The 20,600-nt window shown below is 39.8% G+C and overlaps 2 protein-coding genes and 1 non-coding gene across 4 annotated transcripts in view; 1 reads left to right on the top strand and 2 right to left on the bottom strand.

The window, feature by feature from the left end:
• Window positions 1-455: 455 nt before the first annotated feature.
• LOC109469304 (60S ribosomal protein L13a-like) lies at window positions 456-4,556 on the bottom strand. Its single transcript, XM_019767809.1, has 8 exons — window positions 4,484-4,556; window positions 3,653-3,728; window positions 3,225-3,290; window positions 2,866-2,967; window positions 1,725-1,810; window positions 1,513-1,572; window positions 1,173-1,295; window positions 456-607 (listed from the first exon to the last, which is right to left on the bottom strand). The coding sequence occupies exons 1-8, from the start codon at window positions 4,493-4,495 to the stop codon at window positions 518-520; spliced, it is 615 nt and encodes a 204-aa protein (XP_019623368.1). The 5' UTR covers window positions 4,496-4,556; the 3' UTR covers window positions 456-517.
• A 442-nt stretch (window positions 4,557-4,998) lies between these two features.
• On the top strand, window positions 4,999-5,070 carry Trnaw-cca. The gene has a single exon. It is a non-coding gene; the product is annotated as a tRNA-Trp (tRNA).
• A 2,302-nt stretch (window positions 5,071-7,372) lies between these two features.
• The window catches only part of LOC109469230 (myosin-2 heavy chain-like), a 37,531-nt gene continuing 24,303 nt past the window's right edge, over window positions 7,373-20,600 (bottom strand). For both annotated transcript variants that reach the window (XM_019767692.1, XM_019767693.1), the window contains 30 exons: window positions 19,428-19,488; window positions 18,740-18,834; window positions 18,465-18,525; window positions 18,044-18,138; window positions 17,701-17,761; window positions 17,474-17,568; window positions 17,277-17,337; window positions 16,999-17,114; window positions 16,606-16,614; window positions 16,253-16,349; window positions 15,962-16,056; window positions 15,720-15,780; window positions 15,461-15,588; window positions 15,172-15,232; window positions 14,988-15,064; window positions 14,309-14,372; window positions 13,920-14,002; window positions 13,697-13,760; window positions 13,367-13,482; window positions 12,287-12,350; window positions 12,098-12,181; window positions 11,692-11,847; window positions 11,407-11,532; window positions 11,162-11,266; window positions 10,858-10,985; window positions 10,400-10,674; window positions 10,074-10,115; window positions 9,796-9,934; window positions 8,236-8,383; window positions 7,373-7,959 (listed from right to left, as the gene is read on the bottom strand). In XM_019767692.1, the coding sequence (XP_019623251.1) occupies window positions 7,750-7,959; window positions 8,236-8,383; window positions 9,796-9,934; window positions 10,074-10,115; window positions 10,400-10,674; window positions 10,858-10,985; window positions 11,162-11,266; window positions 11,407-11,532; window positions 11,692-11,847; window positions 12,098-12,181; window positions 12,287-12,350; window positions 13,367-13,482; window positions 13,697-13,760; window positions 13,920-14,002; window positions 14,309-14,372; window positions 14,988-15,064; window positions 15,172-15,232; window positions 15,461-15,588; window positions 15,720-15,780; window positions 15,962-16,056; window positions 16,253-16,349; window positions 16,606-16,614; window positions 16,999-17,114; window positions 17,277-17,337; window positions 17,474-17,568; window positions 17,701-17,761; window positions 18,044-18,138; window positions 18,465-18,525; window positions 18,740-18,834; window positions 19,428-19,488 (2,977 nt within the window). In that variant the 3' untranslated portion in view covers window positions 7,373-7,749. The remainder of the gene's footprint in view (window positions 7,960-8,235; window positions 8,384-9,795; window positions 9,935-10,073; window positions 10,116-10,399; window positions 10,675-10,857; window positions 10,986-11,161; window positions 11,267-11,406; window positions 11,533-11,691; window positions 11,848-12,097; window positions 12,182-12,286; window positions 12,351-13,366; window positions 13,483-13,696; window positions 13,761-13,919; window positions 14,003-14,308; window positions 14,373-14,987; window positions 15,065-15,171; window positions 15,233-15,460; window positions 15,589-15,719; window positions 15,781-15,961; window positions 16,057-16,252; window positions 16,350-16,605; window positions 16,615-16,998; window positions 17,115-17,276; window positions 17,338-17,473; window positions 17,569-17,700; window positions 17,762-18,043; window positions 18,139-18,464; window positions 18,526-18,739; window positions 18,835-19,427; window positions 19,489-20,600) is intronic.

Genomic DNA, 20,600 nt, shown 5'->3' with positions numbered 1-20,600 from the left:
GCGAATTGCCTAACATTTTTTAAAACTTAAGACTAAATGTCGTAGTAAGTTGAATCAGTCAAATTTGAAGACAGTTCCTTACATTTTAGGTCTTATTTTGTTGTTCATGGTTCATTTTTGCTGTGCATGGTTCACTACTCAATAAAAACAGTCCTTTTTGGTCACCCCTGGAATAGCGCCAATGCCAACATTACTTGTGACGTCACTCATTGAACAAGGGACTGTGAACGTGTGCTCTTTTATAGCAATGTTTGTTGTACCCATAGCTATTGTTGACTAGTCTTTATCACCACTAAGTTCTTTGTAAGTTGTCTAGTAGTAGAGTTTGGATTGTCTACCTGGATGTCTAACCTTCATCAACGTAATGTGAACTGATATTTTCCACAGGTTTTGTTCAATATCCCTCCTTTCTCTAAACAAATAGGTCTAACAGCAGATCAACACAATGCAAGCCATTATAAGTTGTGTTTTTTTATTTTCTCTCTGCACAATGTGTGTACATCTGGTAGCCCCGTGTTCAGGCGACGTAGTGGCCGGCCTCCTCGATCTGCTTGTTGAGGGGCTCCAGCTTCTTGGACAGGTTCTGCATGGCCTGTGTCCGCAGTTTCTGTAGGGAGGAAAGAGACATCAGATGAAATTTGTAAAAAAAGCAGAGATTTCACAATTTTGGGGAAGCATTTTGTATAATAATTGTTTGTATGATAGAATCGAACCAGGCGTTACACCACTTCCCGTAGTGCTGGGTCACCGTCACCCCTTCAATCAACTGTCAGAATCAAGTTCAGCTAATTATTTGCAAGATAAACATGAAGCCAACTGTTTTTTTTCTCTGGTGGATCTTACTGCAGGTTGAATCATTGTGTCTCAGATGGTGGTACATGTTAGATTTTCTCACAGTCGAGACTCAAACATGAGTGGGTGAATGAATCATCATAGACACAAGTGAAAATAAAATTGGCTCCTTACCAGAGTGTCATACTGTAAGTAACTGATAGAAGACTTTTTTTGTCCAAGTTTTGATGTAGGTACAATTATAATAAAAATTTCCAAAGGACCCGACTTCTAGTGTGAAAAAAAGGACTATCAGTCGGCTATGTTTTGGTTTGTTTGGACATAGGTACGTCAGTTGTTCAGGTCTGGACCTGTACCCAAACAACTTCACCATTACGTACCATGGTTTTCTTCTTGTTCTCCCAGTACAGCTTAGCACGGGCAGAGCGTTTGGCCTCCAGAGTGTCCACCACCTCCTTGTACTTCCAGCCCACCTCGTGAGACAGACGGCCAAGAGAACAGAACTGTGGGAGAAACAGAAAGCCAATCGATAAGCAGGAGATTCATAGTTTGTAATAATTTTCTTCCTCTGACTACAAGTTTAGATGTACAAACTTGAAACAACTTAGCAGTGCAGTTGAAGTACAACACATGTGGTGTTGGGATTTTGCGGTAAGAGACCACTGTGAAAATAAAACCACCATGATGAACATTTCCACATTTACAGTACTTAGTACTTACCCTACGGTTGGGCATGAGGCGGATGATCCTCAGGGCAGACGGTACAACCAGTCTTTTTTGCTGAAAAAGAGAAAAAATTTCCCATATATTCCACATACAAAATTTGTATCACGGCTGTCTGATACTTACACACTAACAATGACAAGAACAGTAATAAAGATATACAAAAGGAAAGTGAGATTTCTAACAACCTTGGAGATAAAAGTCCTTACCTTGTCATAAGGAGGTGGAATGCCCTCAAAGACCTTCAAGCGTTCCAAGGCTTGTGCACCCCGGGTTGTCTTGTGCGGCAGCATGCCTGGGAAAATATGGATTTGCAGAAAACGTTACATCCTTTCTATGGAGACCACTTTGTTCTGTATTCATAATGGGGTTTCAGTGCAACATACAGACATCAGTAGGCTTGTTTTTACACCATCACCTGGCACTCTTTAGTGATTCAAACAAACTTTAAGTCATCATTTGTCCCCCTTGGCTGTTAAAAATTGAGTTTCATCTCCAAGAATATTTGCTGTGCTGTGAAATGGTAGCACTGAAAACTTTGTTATGAACAAAAAAAAAATATTCTGGAGATAAGTGGAACTGTTTGAACTTGAATGGAGTGCAAAAAACTGGTAAATTGCAGTTCAAGATTAGTGAAAAAATATTTCACAATTATTCCAGAATGAACTCAACAATTTAGGAACAATGAAACTTTCAGTGTGCAACCATAGCAAACAAGGGAGAAATGATGACTTATCAAGCATAAAAACAGCCATATAGGTAATAGAAACACAGACAGAAATTTAAAATTCTTTTGTGAGGAAGTGTTGTGTTAGATAATACACGTACCAGTTAAAACAACACAAATCACTGATACAGCAAAAAATACCCTTAAAGAATTCAACATAACAGATGGTTTGAGTACAAAGCAAACTCAAACAGTGAAAGGCGTTAGGGAGCAAGAGGCATTCACTTGCTAAGTGTTGTCTTTGTTGTTGGCAATGGTAACATTTTGCCAAGTGGTGTACCTTCCAAAGAGTTTTAATAGCCTCCAAAAATTTTCCTATTACAGTTATTAATTTGAGAGAAATGTGGTCTCAGTTGGTTTTATCTCTCACTGTATTCAGACAATGTAGGTAAAAAAGCATCACTGACCACTGAAGAACTTTGTGAAAAAATGTTTGAATGAACTTTGTTATCCCAACAACTGATTTGAATGATATCTCTCTAAATTCTAATGACACCACTACCAGAGGTAAGTCAATTTGGATACTAATGTCGAAACACTACATCTGAACTTGAGCAAAGTGAATGCCCCTTTTTGACGTGAAATATGCTGAGAAAAAAACAGGCATGTGAATATTTCCTTACCACGGACGGTCCTCCAGAAGATGCGGCTGGGGGCCCTGAGATGGAAGGGTCCTCGGGAAGGCTTGGTGTTCGTTCTCTTCCGCAGGAACTCCAAGTACTTCACTGTTGTTTGCGAATAGGAACAATTTCAGATAAGATCACCTAATTCAAAGTGTACAGAACTTAAAACGTATAATGATTATCTTATGGGAACTTCAAATGGCATCTATTGGAAAGAAAATGTGGCCTCAGTTGATTTTTTATCTTTCACTGTATTCAGACAATGTAGGTAAAAAGACATCACTGACCACAGAAACAAAACTCAAAAATCTTTTGTTTTGTTATCTGCTTAATACAGTTAAGTAAATGTAACTACTTACACTTGTTTCTGTAGAAGCTACCAGAAATGTTCAGCCCCTCACATCTCACAACGACTATTTTCTGGCCTACAGGAAAAGGACACAAAACATGACATCATTAACATGTTTAAGGCTTAATCCTACTTGTTGTTCTGTCTATAGTCTTTTTTAAAGACTAAAGACAGAACAACAAAAGGTCTTTTTTAAAGACTATAGACAGAACAACAAGTAGGATCTATTAAGAAGTCTTTGAGCCTATCTCTGGTTGAATCATTGTGTCTCAGATGGTGGTACATGTAAGATTTTCTCACAGTCGAGACTCAAACATGAGTGGGTGAATGAATCATCATAGACACAAGCAGAGAGAAAATATGCTCCTCATACAAGTGTCATGTTCAATGATCTGGTTGAAGAAATCTATTCTACCCTTGGCCAAACTATGGTCTCACCTTGCAGGATGCTTTTGGCAACCACTGCTGCCAACCGACCAAGCAGGTGGTTATTAGCGTCGATAATCAACACTTTCTGTAATGTCAAAGAGGAAGAAAATGTTAGTCACACGAGATATGTACATTAAGTAATACATACAATAAACCATAACTGTGTACCTGCAAAACTATGTCTTTGGTTTAAAGAAAAACTGAGTTTCAAAATTTATCCCATTGTGTCTCAGATGGTGGTACATGTAAAATTTTCTCATAGTCAAAACTCAAACATGAGTGGGTGAATGAATCATCATAGACACACAAGCAGAAGAAAAAAAAATCATAATGAGGCTTGGAGGAATATTGAGGCTGGTTTGACTGAAATCTTGCACCCTCCTTCAATTTCCTACTGGATAATATATAATAGTTTCACTTTGATACCTTACGCTTCCTTGATTGGTTTCCACCCCCCTCCCCCTTAGCAGCAAGTGTAGATTTTAGTGGGAAGGTCCAACATCCCTACAATTTATGCAGTGCTTGCGACAAAACCATGAAAGCTGAAACCTATCTGTAAGTTTCACACTACAATATTGAGTATCTAATATGATTTAGACCTCTAAGTTTCATTTTACTGGCTACTGGTATCCACATGTGTAGAACTGCATATCCACATGTGACACATACCGGAACCAAAACGTTCGTCTGTAACGAGATTTCACTCAATCTTTGGAAACTGTAATATGGACGGAAATAAGGGTATTCTGTATGGTTTATGACAGTATATTTGAGTGGGATATATCTGAAAGGAACGTCAAATTTCTGTGATATAGATGTGTGGTTCATTTTTCTACCTACCCCGACCGCCATCTTGGCCAAAGAGACCGGATCGTGGACGGGTTTCCTTGATGGCTTTCAGGGGTCCCACCACAGAAGAACGGTGAGAGTAACATTTGATAACTAGTACATAACCTGAAAGCTGACAAGTATATTGATATCTAGAAATCATTTTAATATGATATGAATACAAATGTATCCAGGAATATTAAGTTAGGGGAATATTTATATCCAAATTCCGTAAAAGCGATCCCATGCTACGCCACATTGCGATGCGTTGATAGGTCGGGCAACCTTCGTCTGCAGCTCTAGGAAATATCGCTAGAGGGCCGGATACCACGAAGTTGGAGATGGGTGAATTGCACGAAATTAAACAGGCGTTTTAAGTAAAGGGACTAAAAATTGATCTATTCAACTGTAATTAAATGATCTAAAATGCTTCGAGCATGCAGTAGGAGACTCACATCACATGTGGATAATGATTTATTGTAGAATGGCTTTAAGTACTCTTGTATTCTTCCCGCCATCAGCTGACTGACTCCGTGGCGCAACGGTAGCGCGTCTGACTCCAGATCAGAAGGTTGCGTGTTCGAATCACGTCGGGGTCAGGGCGATATTTTTGTCTTTTTACTTTTTTTTTATGAACACAAATCTTCTGTGTATATGTAAAGTATGTTCCTTTTTCATTAGAACTATATAATTTTTTTCATTTTCTTGATTCTTTCTGTCCTAATAAATTTCCTTCAATTGGTTTATATGTATTGTAACGTTATATTAATTTTACGTTATAGTGACTTAGGCCACACCAAGTAAATTTTATGGATGACCTCCTTTGGAAACCCTAACTAATGCGAGAGGGCGAAAAAAAAAAACAAGAAGGGCCCTAAAATCAAGATGCCTAGATTAGAAATATACTAAGAGACGACAAATGTTAGGACACAAATTGAATGAGGTGACACAGTGTAACAAGCAAGAAGTCTTTTATTCATCATCAAAACAGCAATAAATCAGGTGGCACAGCAGTTGTCGTCCTGTCCTGTTTTCGCGTTACGGGTTCCACGTCAATCTGACGATTTGCAGCACTGTCGTGACTCTTTGGTCATAGTTACAGGAAGCGGAATTTCTTGTTTTTGTTTTTTTCTAGGAACAGGCCAAAATCAATGCGCGCGCGGACGTCATCCATAAGATTTACTTGGTGTGGCCTTATATAGCGATGAAGGTTTTCATGTACATGTATACATATGGTAGTCTCATTATTACTCTGCACAAGTCAAAATAAGACAAGAAAACAGTTATACTGCGTTTGGCGTCGTTTATTTCAAATGTCAGAAAAGCGTTCCATCACGAACCACCCACTGGTAACCTTGCTCCCAGCCCGACTATAACAAACAAAAAACAAACTAACAAACATAGTTACATTTCTCTTCAGTACACATATTGTTCCCACCGTTGCACCACTTATGACAAGCCGTCGGTTTTTCCATCTATTAGGTCGTATTATCGAGCGGACTGAATCATATGCTGAGCTTACATAAGCTTTAAGAGCGGTTGAACGTTTACCTCCATGGTTGAACTATGCACAACATCTAGATATCTGAGTAATAGGTTGAAATGAAACTGGCCGCTGTGTATAATAATATGATAACATATTCAACCATTTAGGCGAAACTACGTGACAATTCAACAAAAACCACCGACTTTGTCGTATATAGAAAGTGCCTTAATAATTGTTCACATCTGCCAAGCAACTATCTTCTTCCAGGCGTATGTGTTAGAATTAAGTTTATATTCCGTATTGCTGTAACGTTATGTGAATCATGAAAAGACCCAAGGTTACGCTTATTCAATTTCTGCACATAATATAATGATATCATGATAAATGTAATTTGCAGATAATAAATCGTATACTACCAATAATAACCCTAGTAATCTCAAGAACGAAATCTTTCGTTATTGCAAAATCATCATTTATAATGCATAGCTTCTATCTATCAAATGTTACCATATCAATATATAACATCTGAATTTATTTTTGGAATTTTCTCAATTTATCACCTTACAAGTATATATAAATACATCTTCCACCGATTTAATAGACATAACAAGTCGTACAGAATAGAATAAATATGTTTTGTGTAACACAAACCGTTTGTCGTATGTGGAAGACTATTACGTAAACTAGAAAGGCCAATATTTGCTTTGGAGCAAATATAGCGATGGGTTCACCACATTTTACCACATGGCAGGGAAAGAATGAGAAACACAAGGGAAAACAATGCTTTACATTGATATAACTATAGTATGAAGTAACATACAACTAAGACTACAACAGTTGGATAGCTATTCCCTACATTATTGGTTAGGATTGCATAATGCAAACTGTTGATTTTCAAGATAAAAAGAAGCGTTCATAGCCCGCATTCCAATGCTGGAGCAGGAAAGCTTAAAATACCTACCAAAACACTTGAATACAGACATACTGTCAGTATGGCATGGCTCTGTGCAGGTGTAAATGAAGTTAAGCCAGTTAAATCCCAACAGCCAATCAGCAAGGAGAATAGAGGAAAGCTGCATGCCTATTGGTTGATGCCTTGCATGCCATTGTGATGACTCATGTCCAAATGTGGTAAACACTGCACACTTACACAGTAATACATTAGCTATTACACAGCCAAAAAACTCAAATAAAACCATTCTAAAAGCCTGTATCACAATAATTTAAAAACGCCTAGGGGTATTTGCCCACTGTACCTCCATACCAAATTTCAGGACCTTAGGCCCTAAAATGAAGAAGCTGAATCCATTTAAAGATATGGCAGGAGGAGGAGGAGGAGAAGAAGGAGAAGAAACATCAGAAAAAGCAATATGGTTTCACCACACCACTTCGTGGTGTGGTGAACCCATAATTATCATAACAACTATATTAAAGCAGATCGAGAGCATATCTTGTACACATGAAATCTATCGTAGGCTTAGTAGAACAATTCCCCTGCTATACCACACATACATAAAATACAGCTCATCTCCCAACAAATAAATAAATAGACTTATTCAAGTGTCAACTCCGCATTAAATGTAGTATAAAAGCTTTGGATAGATACTGAGTACTTTATAAGTTAATGGCTCGACTCGATATATGATAAGCCACTTTCATGGGTCAATAGCTCTTCAAAAGTTTGAGGTTTAAATATTGCCCCATAAGCACCACAATTAGTGACATTACTCATCAATTATGTTCTTAATTAAGTTATATGGAAGGACGTCTTAAGACAGTAACGAGGTCTATCCTAAGACCTGGACATTTCCATGATCATCTCCTCGGAGATCTTGAGTTGTCTGTTGAACTCGGCTGTGTCTCCCAGGATGACCAGGTCCCACTCCTGAACCTTGGCCTCGGCGGCGTTGGGAATCTTGGACTTCAGGGCGAGGGTGCCGTCACTGTTGTCCAGGACCAGGCTGTCCTGTAGAGCTGTGCGGATGAACCCGTCTCCATGGAGCTGAGAGGAAGAAGGGAGCACTTGGTTCAATAATGAGGCAAAGGGTTTCCGAAATACATGTACATGAAATACAGACACCCCAACACTCATGTAGACACAGACACACACAGACACACAGACACAGACACACACTTCTGAAATCATGTTTCTCAACTTACGTTGAATTACATTTTGATGGTTCAAATTGGTATACTTTTTTTTTATTCTAGGCCTTATCAATCCATAAAGTCTCTGTCACGGTACACAACAACTGAAAACGGCTGAAGCACAACTTACCACCCACTGCTGACTCTTCTTCCCAGGTACGGGCTGGGTGGCCACCACCTTGACGCCATCCTTAGCGTTTGCTCCCGGCACGTCCAAGGCCAAGTTGTTCAGCCGGTTGATGATCATGCCGTTCGTGAAGGACCATAGCTGCTCTTTCCTGCAGGGACAAATCCACAAAACATACGGTGAGACAAATCCGTAAGCAGGAGAAATGGAATGAGATGAAAGGAAGCATATCGACTCTTTGTTCAGCGTCCCAGAGTCATGGTTCCAGGCAGCGCGGTTTCCGTGAAGTATATGAATACCACTAATGAGATAAAATACGAGTACACGCAGATATTACAAGTACATTTGCAACTATCAAATGCTGCGATCCAAGAAACAGTATTCAATCACATTCATGATTAGTTAGCACTGTTTGTAAAGCTATCTACTAGTGAACATACTAGTGAACAAAACACACACACACACACACACACACACACACACACACACACACACACACACACACAAACAAACAGCGCCTAATGTCTCGACGAAAGTCAGGAATAGTCGACTGCTGAAGCTGTTAGGGACAATTAAGCTATTATTAGTGCCTCTAACTACTGCATGACTCTAACATAATAAACAACTAACTAAGGGCAACATTAGTCAGCGTAATGCACTTTGTGGCACAATTGGCTACAGATGTCAATGTTATTTTAATAATCAGTTGGTTATTTCATTGATTAATTGTAACACAAAGCCTGCTGTGGTGGATCTAAAAGCTGACTAAGTTGGTGAGCAGTTGGGCGGCTACAAAAAGCTGCGGTATTAGCGCGGTTTGAGGTGAGATGAGGCGTCTTGCTGTTTCCCTGTAGGTCTACCTGGGTGGGTATATCTTTCTCATCAGAACCACGTCTACGTATTTATCGGGAGTTGAGGTGGCCCTTGGTGGGCCCGCGTGGAGGCCGTTGACCTCCAGAGATGTCTGTCGTGCGGATAGGCCTCCAGCAGCCTGGTTTGATGCACTTGAACTCGTTACCCTCCTCTGTGAGTAACGACTGCTGGTCTGACTGGATGTTGATGACCGGTAGGATGAAGAGTAACCGGAGGAGGACTGCTGGACAGCACCGCCGGCGTACTGTCCCGTGCGAGCGCGGTCGAGGCTCCCGAATGCCTCGCTCTTATTTTGCTCTAACCTCCTCTGCGACGTTCGCGGGAATGTTCTGAGAGTATAGAGTGGTGAAGGGGTGGCAAACGGAAAGTTTAACAGAGAACATAAAACCACCAATGCAGAGATAACCATGTAAAGGTTGAACAAGATTTAAAATCCAGACGAAAATTGAATAGAGAAAAATACCGAGACACCAATCATTAGAAATAAGACGTTGTGATATGGAGTTAATGAGAGTCAAAAGCTAGTAATGCCCAAACCAACAAGTAAGAAAGCAACTTTTCATTAGGAAATAGAGAGTCTATACTTTCTAGAATCCACGGGAAAACACACGTTGAACAAAGATTTGGTGCTTCAACTAACTAGACGCTAATTGGTCCAGCATTAAAACATTGACTTCTACGTGTACGTACCCGTCAGCCTTAGACCTGATCGCTATCTCTGACTCCGTGACTCCCTCCCCAGACACCACGCCCAACGCCTGCCCGTCTTGACGGTTGATAAGGTAGAAGATGAACTTCTCCAGGGTACTCTTGAAGACATCAGACCGCTCTGTAGCAAAAGAAAAGATAGAATTCATCACTTTCTGCTGCTTCTAAAGAAGTGTAAACTAAAGACAGCACAGAAGGATCTAAGTAGAATGGAGACAGGTGAACGAACTTCCTAAGATAGACGTAAAAGTATGACATACCTTCCACTTCAATCATCTTGTAGCCAAGGTAGCCCGGCTCAGCTGTGGAAACATAAAAAAAGTAAAATCATATTGACACACTCATTGTACGAGTATCACTGAGTCTACTTTCATATTGGTAAGACTGTTACTTCTTTTGTACATCAAATCGGAAATCAATAAAACTGAAGTGGATGTCGAATAATTGTACACATTTAAGTAAATGTAGGCTAATCATCGATCAATACCTTCATCATGTGTATGATACTAAAGACATCATCGTATGCAAGTGTCATTTATCATTAGTAGTTTCATTGGGCATGGATGAGTGAAAAGTCTGCACTTACTCGTCTTCATGTGCAGTTCCTCTCTGATCTCCAATACTAGCGCTCCAGCTGCGTCGATAATCTGCGTTATCTTGACCTTCTCTCCTGCCTCTTCGATGACCTTGACCATGACCTTCTCCCCCTCCTTGATCTTGATGATTTCCTCTCCCTTCTTGACCTCCTTGATTTCCGTCATCTCCACCGCTTCCTCGGAGATGATGGTGATCTCCTCAATCTGTATCTCTGGGATGACTGTCTGCATGAAGGTCCATGGGGAGATCGGCTCCAATATCAGTCTGGAAACAAGAAATTGGAGATTTCAGACTTTTAGTTATTAAGTGTTTTCAGATCTAGTGAATGTACTGGAACTGCACTTTATGACCACCTAGTTGTAATACATTATATATTGGATTCATGAATAGTGAATACGTGCAAATGAAATGGATACGACATGGATGGAAGAAAACGTTTTTACATACTTTCCGTTCTCATCTGCCAGGAGGTCCTTGTAGATCCAGTTATCTCTGTCCGCGTCCATCTTCGCGTTCAGAAGCTCCATGTTCTTCAGCGCCAGCTCCATGATCTGATCGGCGGCATCTTCCTCCGCCTGTCAACAGTTTATATGCATGTTAGAATACGAGTTCCCACCTTCCCATACCGACAGATCTTAGAAGGCATTGTATCACTCTGTTGTGGTCTATTTATGAACGATTAACACATTTCCTTTGTGTCTTTAGGGGCCCAGTATTGTGTGGATTTTCATGAAAGCAAAAGGATAGTCACCTGGACCAGCTTGGTCTCCAGCTCTTCCAGATCCTTCTCAGCTTGATCAGCCCCAGTTGTTGCCTCCTTTTCTTTCTCCGCCAGCTGACCTTCCAGCTCCTTCAGCTGTAAGCATAAGGCATTTGCTGAAGTGAATACTTTTTCATTACCTCGACCTTTCGCGTTGACAATACGAGCAAGGTGTTGTTGAAAAGGTATTGTCACAGCAGATTCAGAACTAGAAGCAATTCAAACTGTTGCCTTACCAGCTTCCTAAGAGCTTCGACCTCATCATCAGAATCTCCAAGCTGTTTGTTCAGATTCAAGATCTCTTCTTTAGCCGCCAGCAGTGCGTCGTTTGCCTTTTGTAGTTGCTTAGTGAGATCATCAAACTGCAAAGATAAAGATCACAGTGTATTGTATTAATACACATATATGATGCTCATGAGGTATGCACACCGACTCTGAAAGAACTACTCTTGTTATGTAAACATTTATCACTGTCGTTGAATATAAAAAACCCATTGTTATTGATAGTAAAGAATCTCTACCTTATCTTTGTACCAATCGTCCTTGTCGTCGTCCTTTTTGTTTGCAAGGTCTGCATACTGCTTCTTCAGGTCGCCCAAGGCTGACAGGAGATCTGAGTTGTCCTGCGGCTGCACTATCACGGTTTCCTTCATAGTTGTTATCATGGTGGTCATTTCCTACGAAAACATTAGAAATTCATGATAAGCAAGGATGAGTATGATGTACACACCATCAACATAGCAGAATTGTAATACAGGAAACGTGTGCAAATGTTACCAATTAATTAATATTACTTACTTAACTTAAGTGAACACGCTCCATGGAGGAGTCCTGCATATACATCCCATATTGCATTTATCAGAAGATAAGGAACGATAAAGTTGATTGAATTATGACCACACTGAAACTGGCTTAAACCTAACATACCTGGGTCTTTCGTTCTAAATCATCCTTTGCTGCACCCAGCTGGTATGAAAGTTCCATGTTCTTATTGTTGGCGTCCGCTAGTTCCTGGAGAAGACAATGAATGCATTAAGAAATTAATATTTTCTATCAACTGTGGATTTCCAAAAGAAGATGAGTATAACAAAAATATGAGTATAACAATTGCGTTACCTTTTTCAGACGGTCAATCTCATTCTGTAGATCCTTCCTTTCCTTATCATCTTCGTCACCTTTCCTGTTAATGGTTTAAAAAGAGCATTTGTTTATAGATGTGATAAAAAAATCCAGTGTCCGAAAGTAACTGTTATGTTATGCATTTTGCATTTGCAACTTGTCGTTTCAAAATGTCATTATCACACGAATTATAAGCACTGCTAGTATAGCTATAGTGGCAACTGCATTTAATGATGCACATATGGTATGGATGAAATATATTGTGTTCTCTGATGTTTCTTCTTCTCCTTCTGCTGCCACACAGTCAAATGGATTCAACTCCGCCATCATTCAGCCAAATGACTTGAAATTTGGCATGGAGGTAGAGTGAGCCAATACCCCCAGGCGTTTTTTTTCATTTTTTTGATACATGCCTTTGAAAAGTTTTTATGAAGGTTTTTTGGGGCATTTTTTGCCAAAAAATGGATTTTTGGATCCTGAGCCCTGGTTTTACAACCAAATGATCTGAAATTCGGTATAAGGGTACCTTGAACATGTGTCTACAGAATAGCAGTCACATATTTGGCATACACCACTTCCAAATGACTCATTTGGGGCCTTTAATGGCTATTTTCAGCAAAAAAGGGCCAAAAGTGCTGTACCCGTTCCATGTTCTATCTAAAGAATGGCCGGTTCCATCCATGGAACACGTGTTCCATTGCGGGTTACCTGAGGTCACATTGCACGTAAGTCGTGCGGAATGACCCACACATTCAATCTTATGTGCCTATGACCTTCAAAATGTATCAAATCTCATCATTGTTAGTATTTGCATACCTGTAATAAGACTAGTAAAGCTTTCGAGATTCAATGTGCTTGTTCTTGCATCTTTGTTCTCAATTACATAGCTACTATATAATTCATTTATTTGAGAATCTTTGCCAGTTTTACACTGGGGTAAGTTTGGAATAGTCCACTTTTGCGTGGGAGGGAGATGGACTGAAATATGCTGTATTTGCTCCCAAGCAAATGTCGGCCTCTCTAGTTTTTCTTTGTCTCACAACGATATCTATAATCAAAATACACTTCATCACTCACAGCTCCATTTGTTGGAGTTTCAATAGCAGATCGTTGTTCTTTCCGTCAACTTCGTCCTTCGCGCTCTCCAACTGGCCGTTCAGGTTCAGGACAGCTGTGTTCGCATCGTTCAGTTGCTATAGTCGAAGTAAAGAAAAAAATACACCGATCTCATTCCTATCTAGTATGGTCCCACATGTCGTGGCCGTGGTGCTATTGGCCGTTTACGGTTTTGAAGAATTTTCTCTGAGCCACATATTAAAAACCCGATGAAGCTTTGTGGAGGATTATGTAAATCTTTTAGATGGGTTGTTTCAATGCTCATAAATATGCACCGATGCAGTCTCTTACCTGTCTGAGGCGATCCAACTCGTCCTGAAGATCCTGTTGCTGTTGGCCAGATGATGCCTTAGTCCTGTCAATGATACAAGAGTTATTTTCAACATATTCTATAATCCTAAATACAACTCGCAACATAAAGATGATACAAGCTTCTGAAAAGAGGAAGATTTCAGAGGAAACTTGCAGAAGATTTCTGTTCTAAGATCGCATACAGAAGTTGAAGCTGACTTACGTTTCAGCCGCTTGTATTTGTGTCACCTGCTGCTGAATGGTAGCATTCATCTGATCATTCTCCTTCTGTGCAGCTTGCAGTTGCTGAAGGTGGAGGAAGTATTATGAGTATATTATGTACCTTTGTTTGGAGATTATTTTTCATCCACAGTCTACCCCATCGGCATGTTCCATAATACTAGTACTCTTATCTACTACATTGGGGAAGTTAATGTCTTAATAGTAGAGGTGTGGATTTAAATACTCTGTTTTGCTTGCAATCAGAGTGAATAGTTTTCCACCATAATTGCTTGTGTTTGCAGAGGAAAGATGATGATACTAAAACAGGGTTAACCCAACGGAGTCACTGAAGCAAATATGTTATTATTTCCGGTAGCATTGTTTTCTTACCATTCTGAGTTTGTTCAACTCGAGATCAATATCTCGTCTTGAAATATCAAGCTGTTCCTGGTGCCTGAAAGAAGAATGAATATCATGATATATTTGTTCACCTGACAACAAATACATGTAGTAGATTTGCTGAGATAGTTTACTTTGCAGCAGAAACCGTACTAACATTGTTATATGATCCTATCTACTGTACCATGTATTGTATAGTGTCATTAAGGTGTCCTTTGGTGTGTCAGTGATTGATATATTGGTTTGTTTTTGTAGCTATAGGTCCTGTCATGTTGGTTAACCCAGATTTATCGTACTCTTTGTTCCTCACAGCATGGTTCATCATTTATAATAGGACGCACAGGTGTGCCACCAACCTTTGGGATTTCTACTTCCAAGAAAGCAGAAAGTACTAGTAATCAACTAGTTCAAGGACCAAGCCCGGAGTGGTCAGCGGCTAAGTCACGCTTATACATAAGCTACACCCATAACTATATTGTCTTAAGACATGAAGGCTAGGCCACAGTTTCCAAGAAGGCAGTAAGTAGTTTTCCAATTGGGATAGCGACTATCCCTAGGGGTCAGCCTGGAGCTATGCTAATTTTGGGTATGCATAAATGGTCGTCTTCGGTAATACCAAATCTATAGCCTTAACCATAGTATTTTATGTCATGAAAGCTCAGTAACTCACTCTCTCTCGCATCTTAGTTTGTTTTCCAGCTCCTCTTTGAGTTGGATGATTCTGGACTCCAACTCGATTCGAACCTCCTGTGGTTAGGAAATTGGAATATAGTTGAGGCAAACAATATAGAAAATCATACTGAAACTGACTGTAAATGATACGAAGTATGGAATCTTTCTGAGTGTTTTCTTACCTTTTTCACTCGCACAACCTCCTCCTCCAACTCAAGGCATCTGTTGGATTCTAGCTGGTATCTAAGAGAAAATAGAACATGTTTATCTGATGTCTATATTCTGATACTCCAACAAATCCTGATGGTGTATTGCTATGGATACATGAAAAATGCATCATATTCTTCAAGTAGTTGTTAATGTTATAAACTACTATTAACGTGTATCAGGACGGGATGGCACTTTTCTTATTAGATGTTCATCTATCAAAGGAAACTAGCTCGAATCTGGGAAAGGCGCTTAACCACATACTTCTTCATGGCTTCCTTTTCCTTCCTCCTGCTCTCGTCCAGTTCCTCGATCAGGGACTGTATGCGCATCTCCAACTCGCTCGATTTCTGCTCCAGTTCGATCTTCAGAGTTGAATTCAGGTGCAGGTCCTACAAAGGTAGTGAAGATGTAAGAGAGTGTCAGTTCCCACCCATTATTCTATGGAAGAATGTCGGTGGCTTACCCAAGATACTAGCAGTGTCCTTGCAACAATGTATGTATCACTGTATGTTTGACTTACCCTCTTCATGCGATCTATTTCAGACTCCAGCTCGTCCGCTCTCTCATTATTCCCTTCAAACCTGCAAGGATAGCAGAAGGTAAAATCTTACTATTTGTACTTGTACACTGACCTCGCTGTACACAGAATATGTTCTCTTCAAAACCAAACACTGTGGCAAGAATACGCTGTGGCAAGAGATACGTCTTAGTCATCGCTTTAATTACGTGATCTACATAAGAAGAAAAGCACAATATACTAACGTTTCCAGTTGCCCCTTCAGGTCGTCCAGCTCCTGAGCGCCATCAGCCAGCTTTTGCTCTGCCTCTTCCCTCAGCCTGTTTGCGTTTTCCAGTTCCTGGTAGTATGATAAAAAAAGTACGATTGCAGAATATGCTTCACATTACGTTGTTAGGAGCTCACTCTATTAATTGATAAATTGATATAGGGCCCTAATTAAAGGCTATTCGACCTTAGTACCTGTTAGGGTAATAGCTGTAACAGTGGGGTTCAAGCTATATTTGTTACTTTATGTAGTATCCGCACTGATTTACCCTTCTCAGTTTGTCCAGTTCGTCTCTCATCTCGTCTCCCTCCTGCCGCATATTGTCAAGATCCGACTGCAGCCGGTCCTTATCAGCCGCCATCGACCTGAACAGTACCAAAGGCATCTTTACCACCAAGAGTCATCATGTTAAAGACTCGTAAAGACATAGTGGTGATCTTTCAATGTACAAAGAAGCTAAGTTATAGATGCATTTAATTATAAAACATTGACTAGTGTACCCTATTATATTACACAACCACAACTTCTAATTGTAATGACAAGGATAATGCTTGACTCAATACCAAAACTCACTATTTGAAAATATATCCACAGAAATTACAATAGTCACTTGTGATTTACCTCTTCAATCTTCGATGATGGCGTCATGTATGCAGTTGAATGGAGCGCAAAGGAACACCGCAATCAGAGAAGAAGCAGGCAGCAGTAGAGGAGGATAGAAGGGATATATAGTTGACACCTTATTGCAGCTTTCAAACATGCTTATATGTATAAGCTTACATGAATGCATGAATGCAAAAATGGCGATAGGTATGGAACTTCGAAAGCGGGTATGCAGTATGTAGTAGACCAAGCACAGTTTCACTGAAGATATTTTAACGTTGTATTAATGGGCTGATTCATAGTGCTACCATAGAAGTTGCCCCGCGCCCATGCGTGAAATAGATGATAGTCTAATTAGCAAACATTACATTCATTTGCATAATTGATTGTCTTCAATGGTAGTATAATTACGTGTTGGCCGCCTCCTCCTTCTGTGTGATTTCCATCTTGGTGATGTGGATCTCCTGTCGAGTAGCTTCCAGAGACACCTCCAGTTCCCTTCGGATCGTGAGAGTTTCCTCCAAAGTCTACACCAACATGAAACCAGAGATTATAAACCTCCAGAAAGTAGGTATAATTTGCGTTGAATAGAATGAATAGAAAAGTGCCACTCTTATTCATAACCTCTATTCGGCTTACTATAACACTGCAGGAATCAGGTAAAGCAATTATACTACTAAACTCCCTACCATTTTAACGGTATGCAGTTCGTCTTCCAACTCCTTTAGCCTGTCTATTTCTCTCTCATACCTGAAAGGATGAACACACATTGTCAGTCTACAACTATCACTCTGTACACATAAAAGGTGGGAAAGGAGGAAATGCAATATACTGTATTGAAATACCGTTGTCCATGTACAGTATTCTACACAAGGAGTGAACTCACTCTAGGTGTTTATCCTTGGCGGCATCGAGTTCCTCTTGTAAGGCCAATATCTTGCCTTCCTGTTCCTCTCGAAGAGCATCTGCTGTCTTTAGGTCCTTTAGAAAGAGACATCATTATATTATGATCTAGTCCCTTATAACTTAGTCCATTTGTCACTATCTGTTGAAGAAACTATACAATGCAAGGGTTGTCAGTTCGATGGATGGCTAATATGATAAGAGACTTACCCGCTTCATCCTCTCTATTTCAGCCATCAAGTTCTGCACTTTTAGCTTCTCGTCGTTCAGCCTGAAACAAGAGTAACGTTAACAATCAGAATTGCGACACTTATATGATAACCAGGACAACAAATTGCCCTTTGACCTATGTACCTCACAGCAACGCGCCAATTCAAAATGGCGCGCGAAATCTTTACAGAAACTTCATCGTAAATTCTTCTTACTGTTGTTCATTTTTCAGAACTTTTGACTTGCAGATAAGACAGACAGAAGATTGACAACGGTCTGTAGACTATCACTGTGAGTGGGCGGTGTGTATTTTAGCCTTTTAAGGCTTCTAAAAGGTACGTACTCTTTCGATGCCTCTCCCTGGCCCTCCAGCTGTGTTGTTGTGACTTGCAGTTTCTGCCTCAGCTCTGTCTGGCGGCGCTTCGCCTCCTCAAGATCCTACAAACACAAGTTTGATTAACATTCGAATTTTTGATATGCCTAAGTTCTAGCAATTGCGGACACAATGGATTGTAATATCACATTGTCATCCCATTCTACATTGGCAATGTAAGGAATATTAGTCTCATAGTATGTTTGACACATTAGCAGTAGATAGTACTAGATACCATGCACTCACTGTACCTCGTACAATTGTCGTGCACTAAATTTTGTTTGCTTATAACACTGCCATACACATCTGGCAGTATAATAAGGGAACAAGTGAATTCGTGCATTAGATATTTATTCTACACACAATAAAAATGATAATGTTGGTGCCACACCTTCTTGAGCCTGTCAATCTCAGCCTGGAGATCCTTGTTCTTTGCTTGGTACTCTTCCATCCTATCGAAGAAAAGGTATGTTGTTTTCATTGACATTTTTCATTGAATTTATAGTATATAATACACAACTGTATTATCAACAGTTATATGCTGTGTTAGAATTTTTCTTTTGCCAACCAATTTTACAACTTGGTATGTTCCTTGTTGACTTGGACTGTAAGATTTTGATACTAGGTATCCCCTGACCCTGCTTATGAATAATACTTGATACTTACGCCATCTTGACTTGTAGTTTGTCTTGAAGTTCATTACGAAGTCCCTTAACTTTCCCCTCCAGTTCCTCACGGTCTTTGTTTGCTCTCTCCAGATGCTGTAGCAAAGAAAGCCAGGAAGCAAGGTAAAACTAGCCATTTATACAGTGTATATTTTGTTTGAAGTAATAGACGTAGTTCACAGCTCTGTATTCCTAAATAACAGTTTTTAGTCTACAGTTAAAAGGTCATAACATATGGCACAGGGTGTTGTGTAAAAGGGCAAGAAGAGAGACACACGCCCCCTTCTCCAGGTGGACAAACGGTTGTTTCATCTTGCATCTCGCCCATCGAGTTTTTGTTGCTCCAGGGGTAGTTTAACAGACCATTAGGTTGACCTCACGCTTGCCACAGATTACAAGAACGTGGTTATTTAGTCATCTGAACGTAAACGTTATGCGTATTTTTGAGAGATTTTGTGCCGTTATACAAACGTTGACAATGCTTTAAACATTGAAAATACTTCAATAGATGATTTTGATATGTCTGTGAGTCTGTCTCTTTATGCTCTATTAATTGTCCAAAGCACATTTTGCTTTGATTAATATAGTATACTACATATACCTAACCAAATGCAACCAAAAACTTCTATCTCTGCTATCCTAGTAAAATAACGCAGATGTGTGCAACATCTATAATCACATGGACTGACCTCTTTGACACGTGCCAGCTCATCTTCCAGCTCACGCCGTAGCCTCGCCTCCTTTTCAGCTCTGTAGATAAAATACGATTTGCATTATTAATAAATCATTTATAGGTCATCCGTCTCATAGTATAATCTGATGTGTCACTGTCTCATGGGAAACAAATGGATCGATGAAGGACGAATGGGTAGGTTAATGTATGTACACAGAGTATGAAATCTAGGTAGGTGGTAAAATAACAAGGTACGAAGTAAGATGGACATACTTGAATACCCAAGGGAGTAAGCCAAAACACCTGTATGGAATATGCTCACACTCTCCTAAAATATTTATTTCATCGTTAATAGACAATAAAAACTTAATGTGAGCCCAATAATGAGTATTAGGACTATGAAACTAAATTGACTTCAACGTTTTCATCACAATAGACAATTATCTTCACCAACATATTAAACCACCTACATTCTTTGTTTCGACATAATGGACGCCTATTACGTTATTTAAGCCTCCCTGAGCAGACATTATAGCCACAGGAAGTTAAAATCAACTTTTTATAAGATTGCAGAGGGTCCGTGTGATGAGAAGATTGCAGAATTCACAAACTGACACTTAAGTCAACATGACCTTTTTAGGGACCACATCAGCATTCTACTCACGTCTACATCGTCTATGTTTACAGGTGACAACCTCATGTTAAGTATGCAAGCAGTCTGGGACGAAAGGGCAACATCATCCATTACCAAGGTCAGTGTCTAATTGTGTCATACGAGTATAATATGTGTAAGCCTGCACGAAAAGCAATCACTGTCATAACAAATGCGGCGCCTAATAGGCAGTGTATTAACTTGGCACACGAAGCTGTTTGCTTAAAAAGCCGCTGAGTGCTGGCTATTAAGAAGTCAAGAGCTCTTTGAAGTTTGTACAGTGTTCACTGCTGTGCAAATATCCTCACCTAACCATCACAGTATGCTTTCGATATCCCTGTTACTTGATGCTTGTTTTATTTCCAGCTTACCGATTACTTAAGCATAAGTGAGGCAGAAACACAACCTAGAGAATTACATATTTATAGTGGCAGTAGCCTCAAGGCCTATGTGAGAAGTCGTTAAATTGTATTATCAGTAGTACACCAGGTGTTTTCTTCAGAAGCTGGTATGACACTTACAGTAAAGTCCCATTCA

The sequence above is a fragment of the Branchiostoma belcheri genome, unplaced genomic scaffold (assembly GCF_001625305.1).
Source record: "Branchiostoma belcheri isolate BF01 breed outbred unplaced genomic scaffold, Haploidv18h27 scaffold20, whole genome shotgun sequence".
Classification (NCBI taxonomy): Eukaryota; Metazoa; Chordata; class Leptocardii; order Amphioxiformes; family Branchiostomatidae; genus Branchiostoma; species Branchiostoma belcheri.
This window is presented reverse-complemented; position numbering and strand designations above follow the sequence as displayed.

Bases quoted from the DNA above. Each gene is read 5' to 3' on its own strand.
- LOC109469304 (XM_019767809.1), bottom strand. The intron at 1,573-1,724 runs GTAAGGACTTTT...TCTCTTTTTCAG, and splicing joins TTCCACCTCCTTATGACAAG to CAAAAAAGACTGGTTGTACC. The intron at 608-1,172 runs GTACGTAATGGT...TCCTCCCTACAG, and splicing joins AGAACAAGAAGAAAACCATG to AAACTGCGGACACAGGCCAT.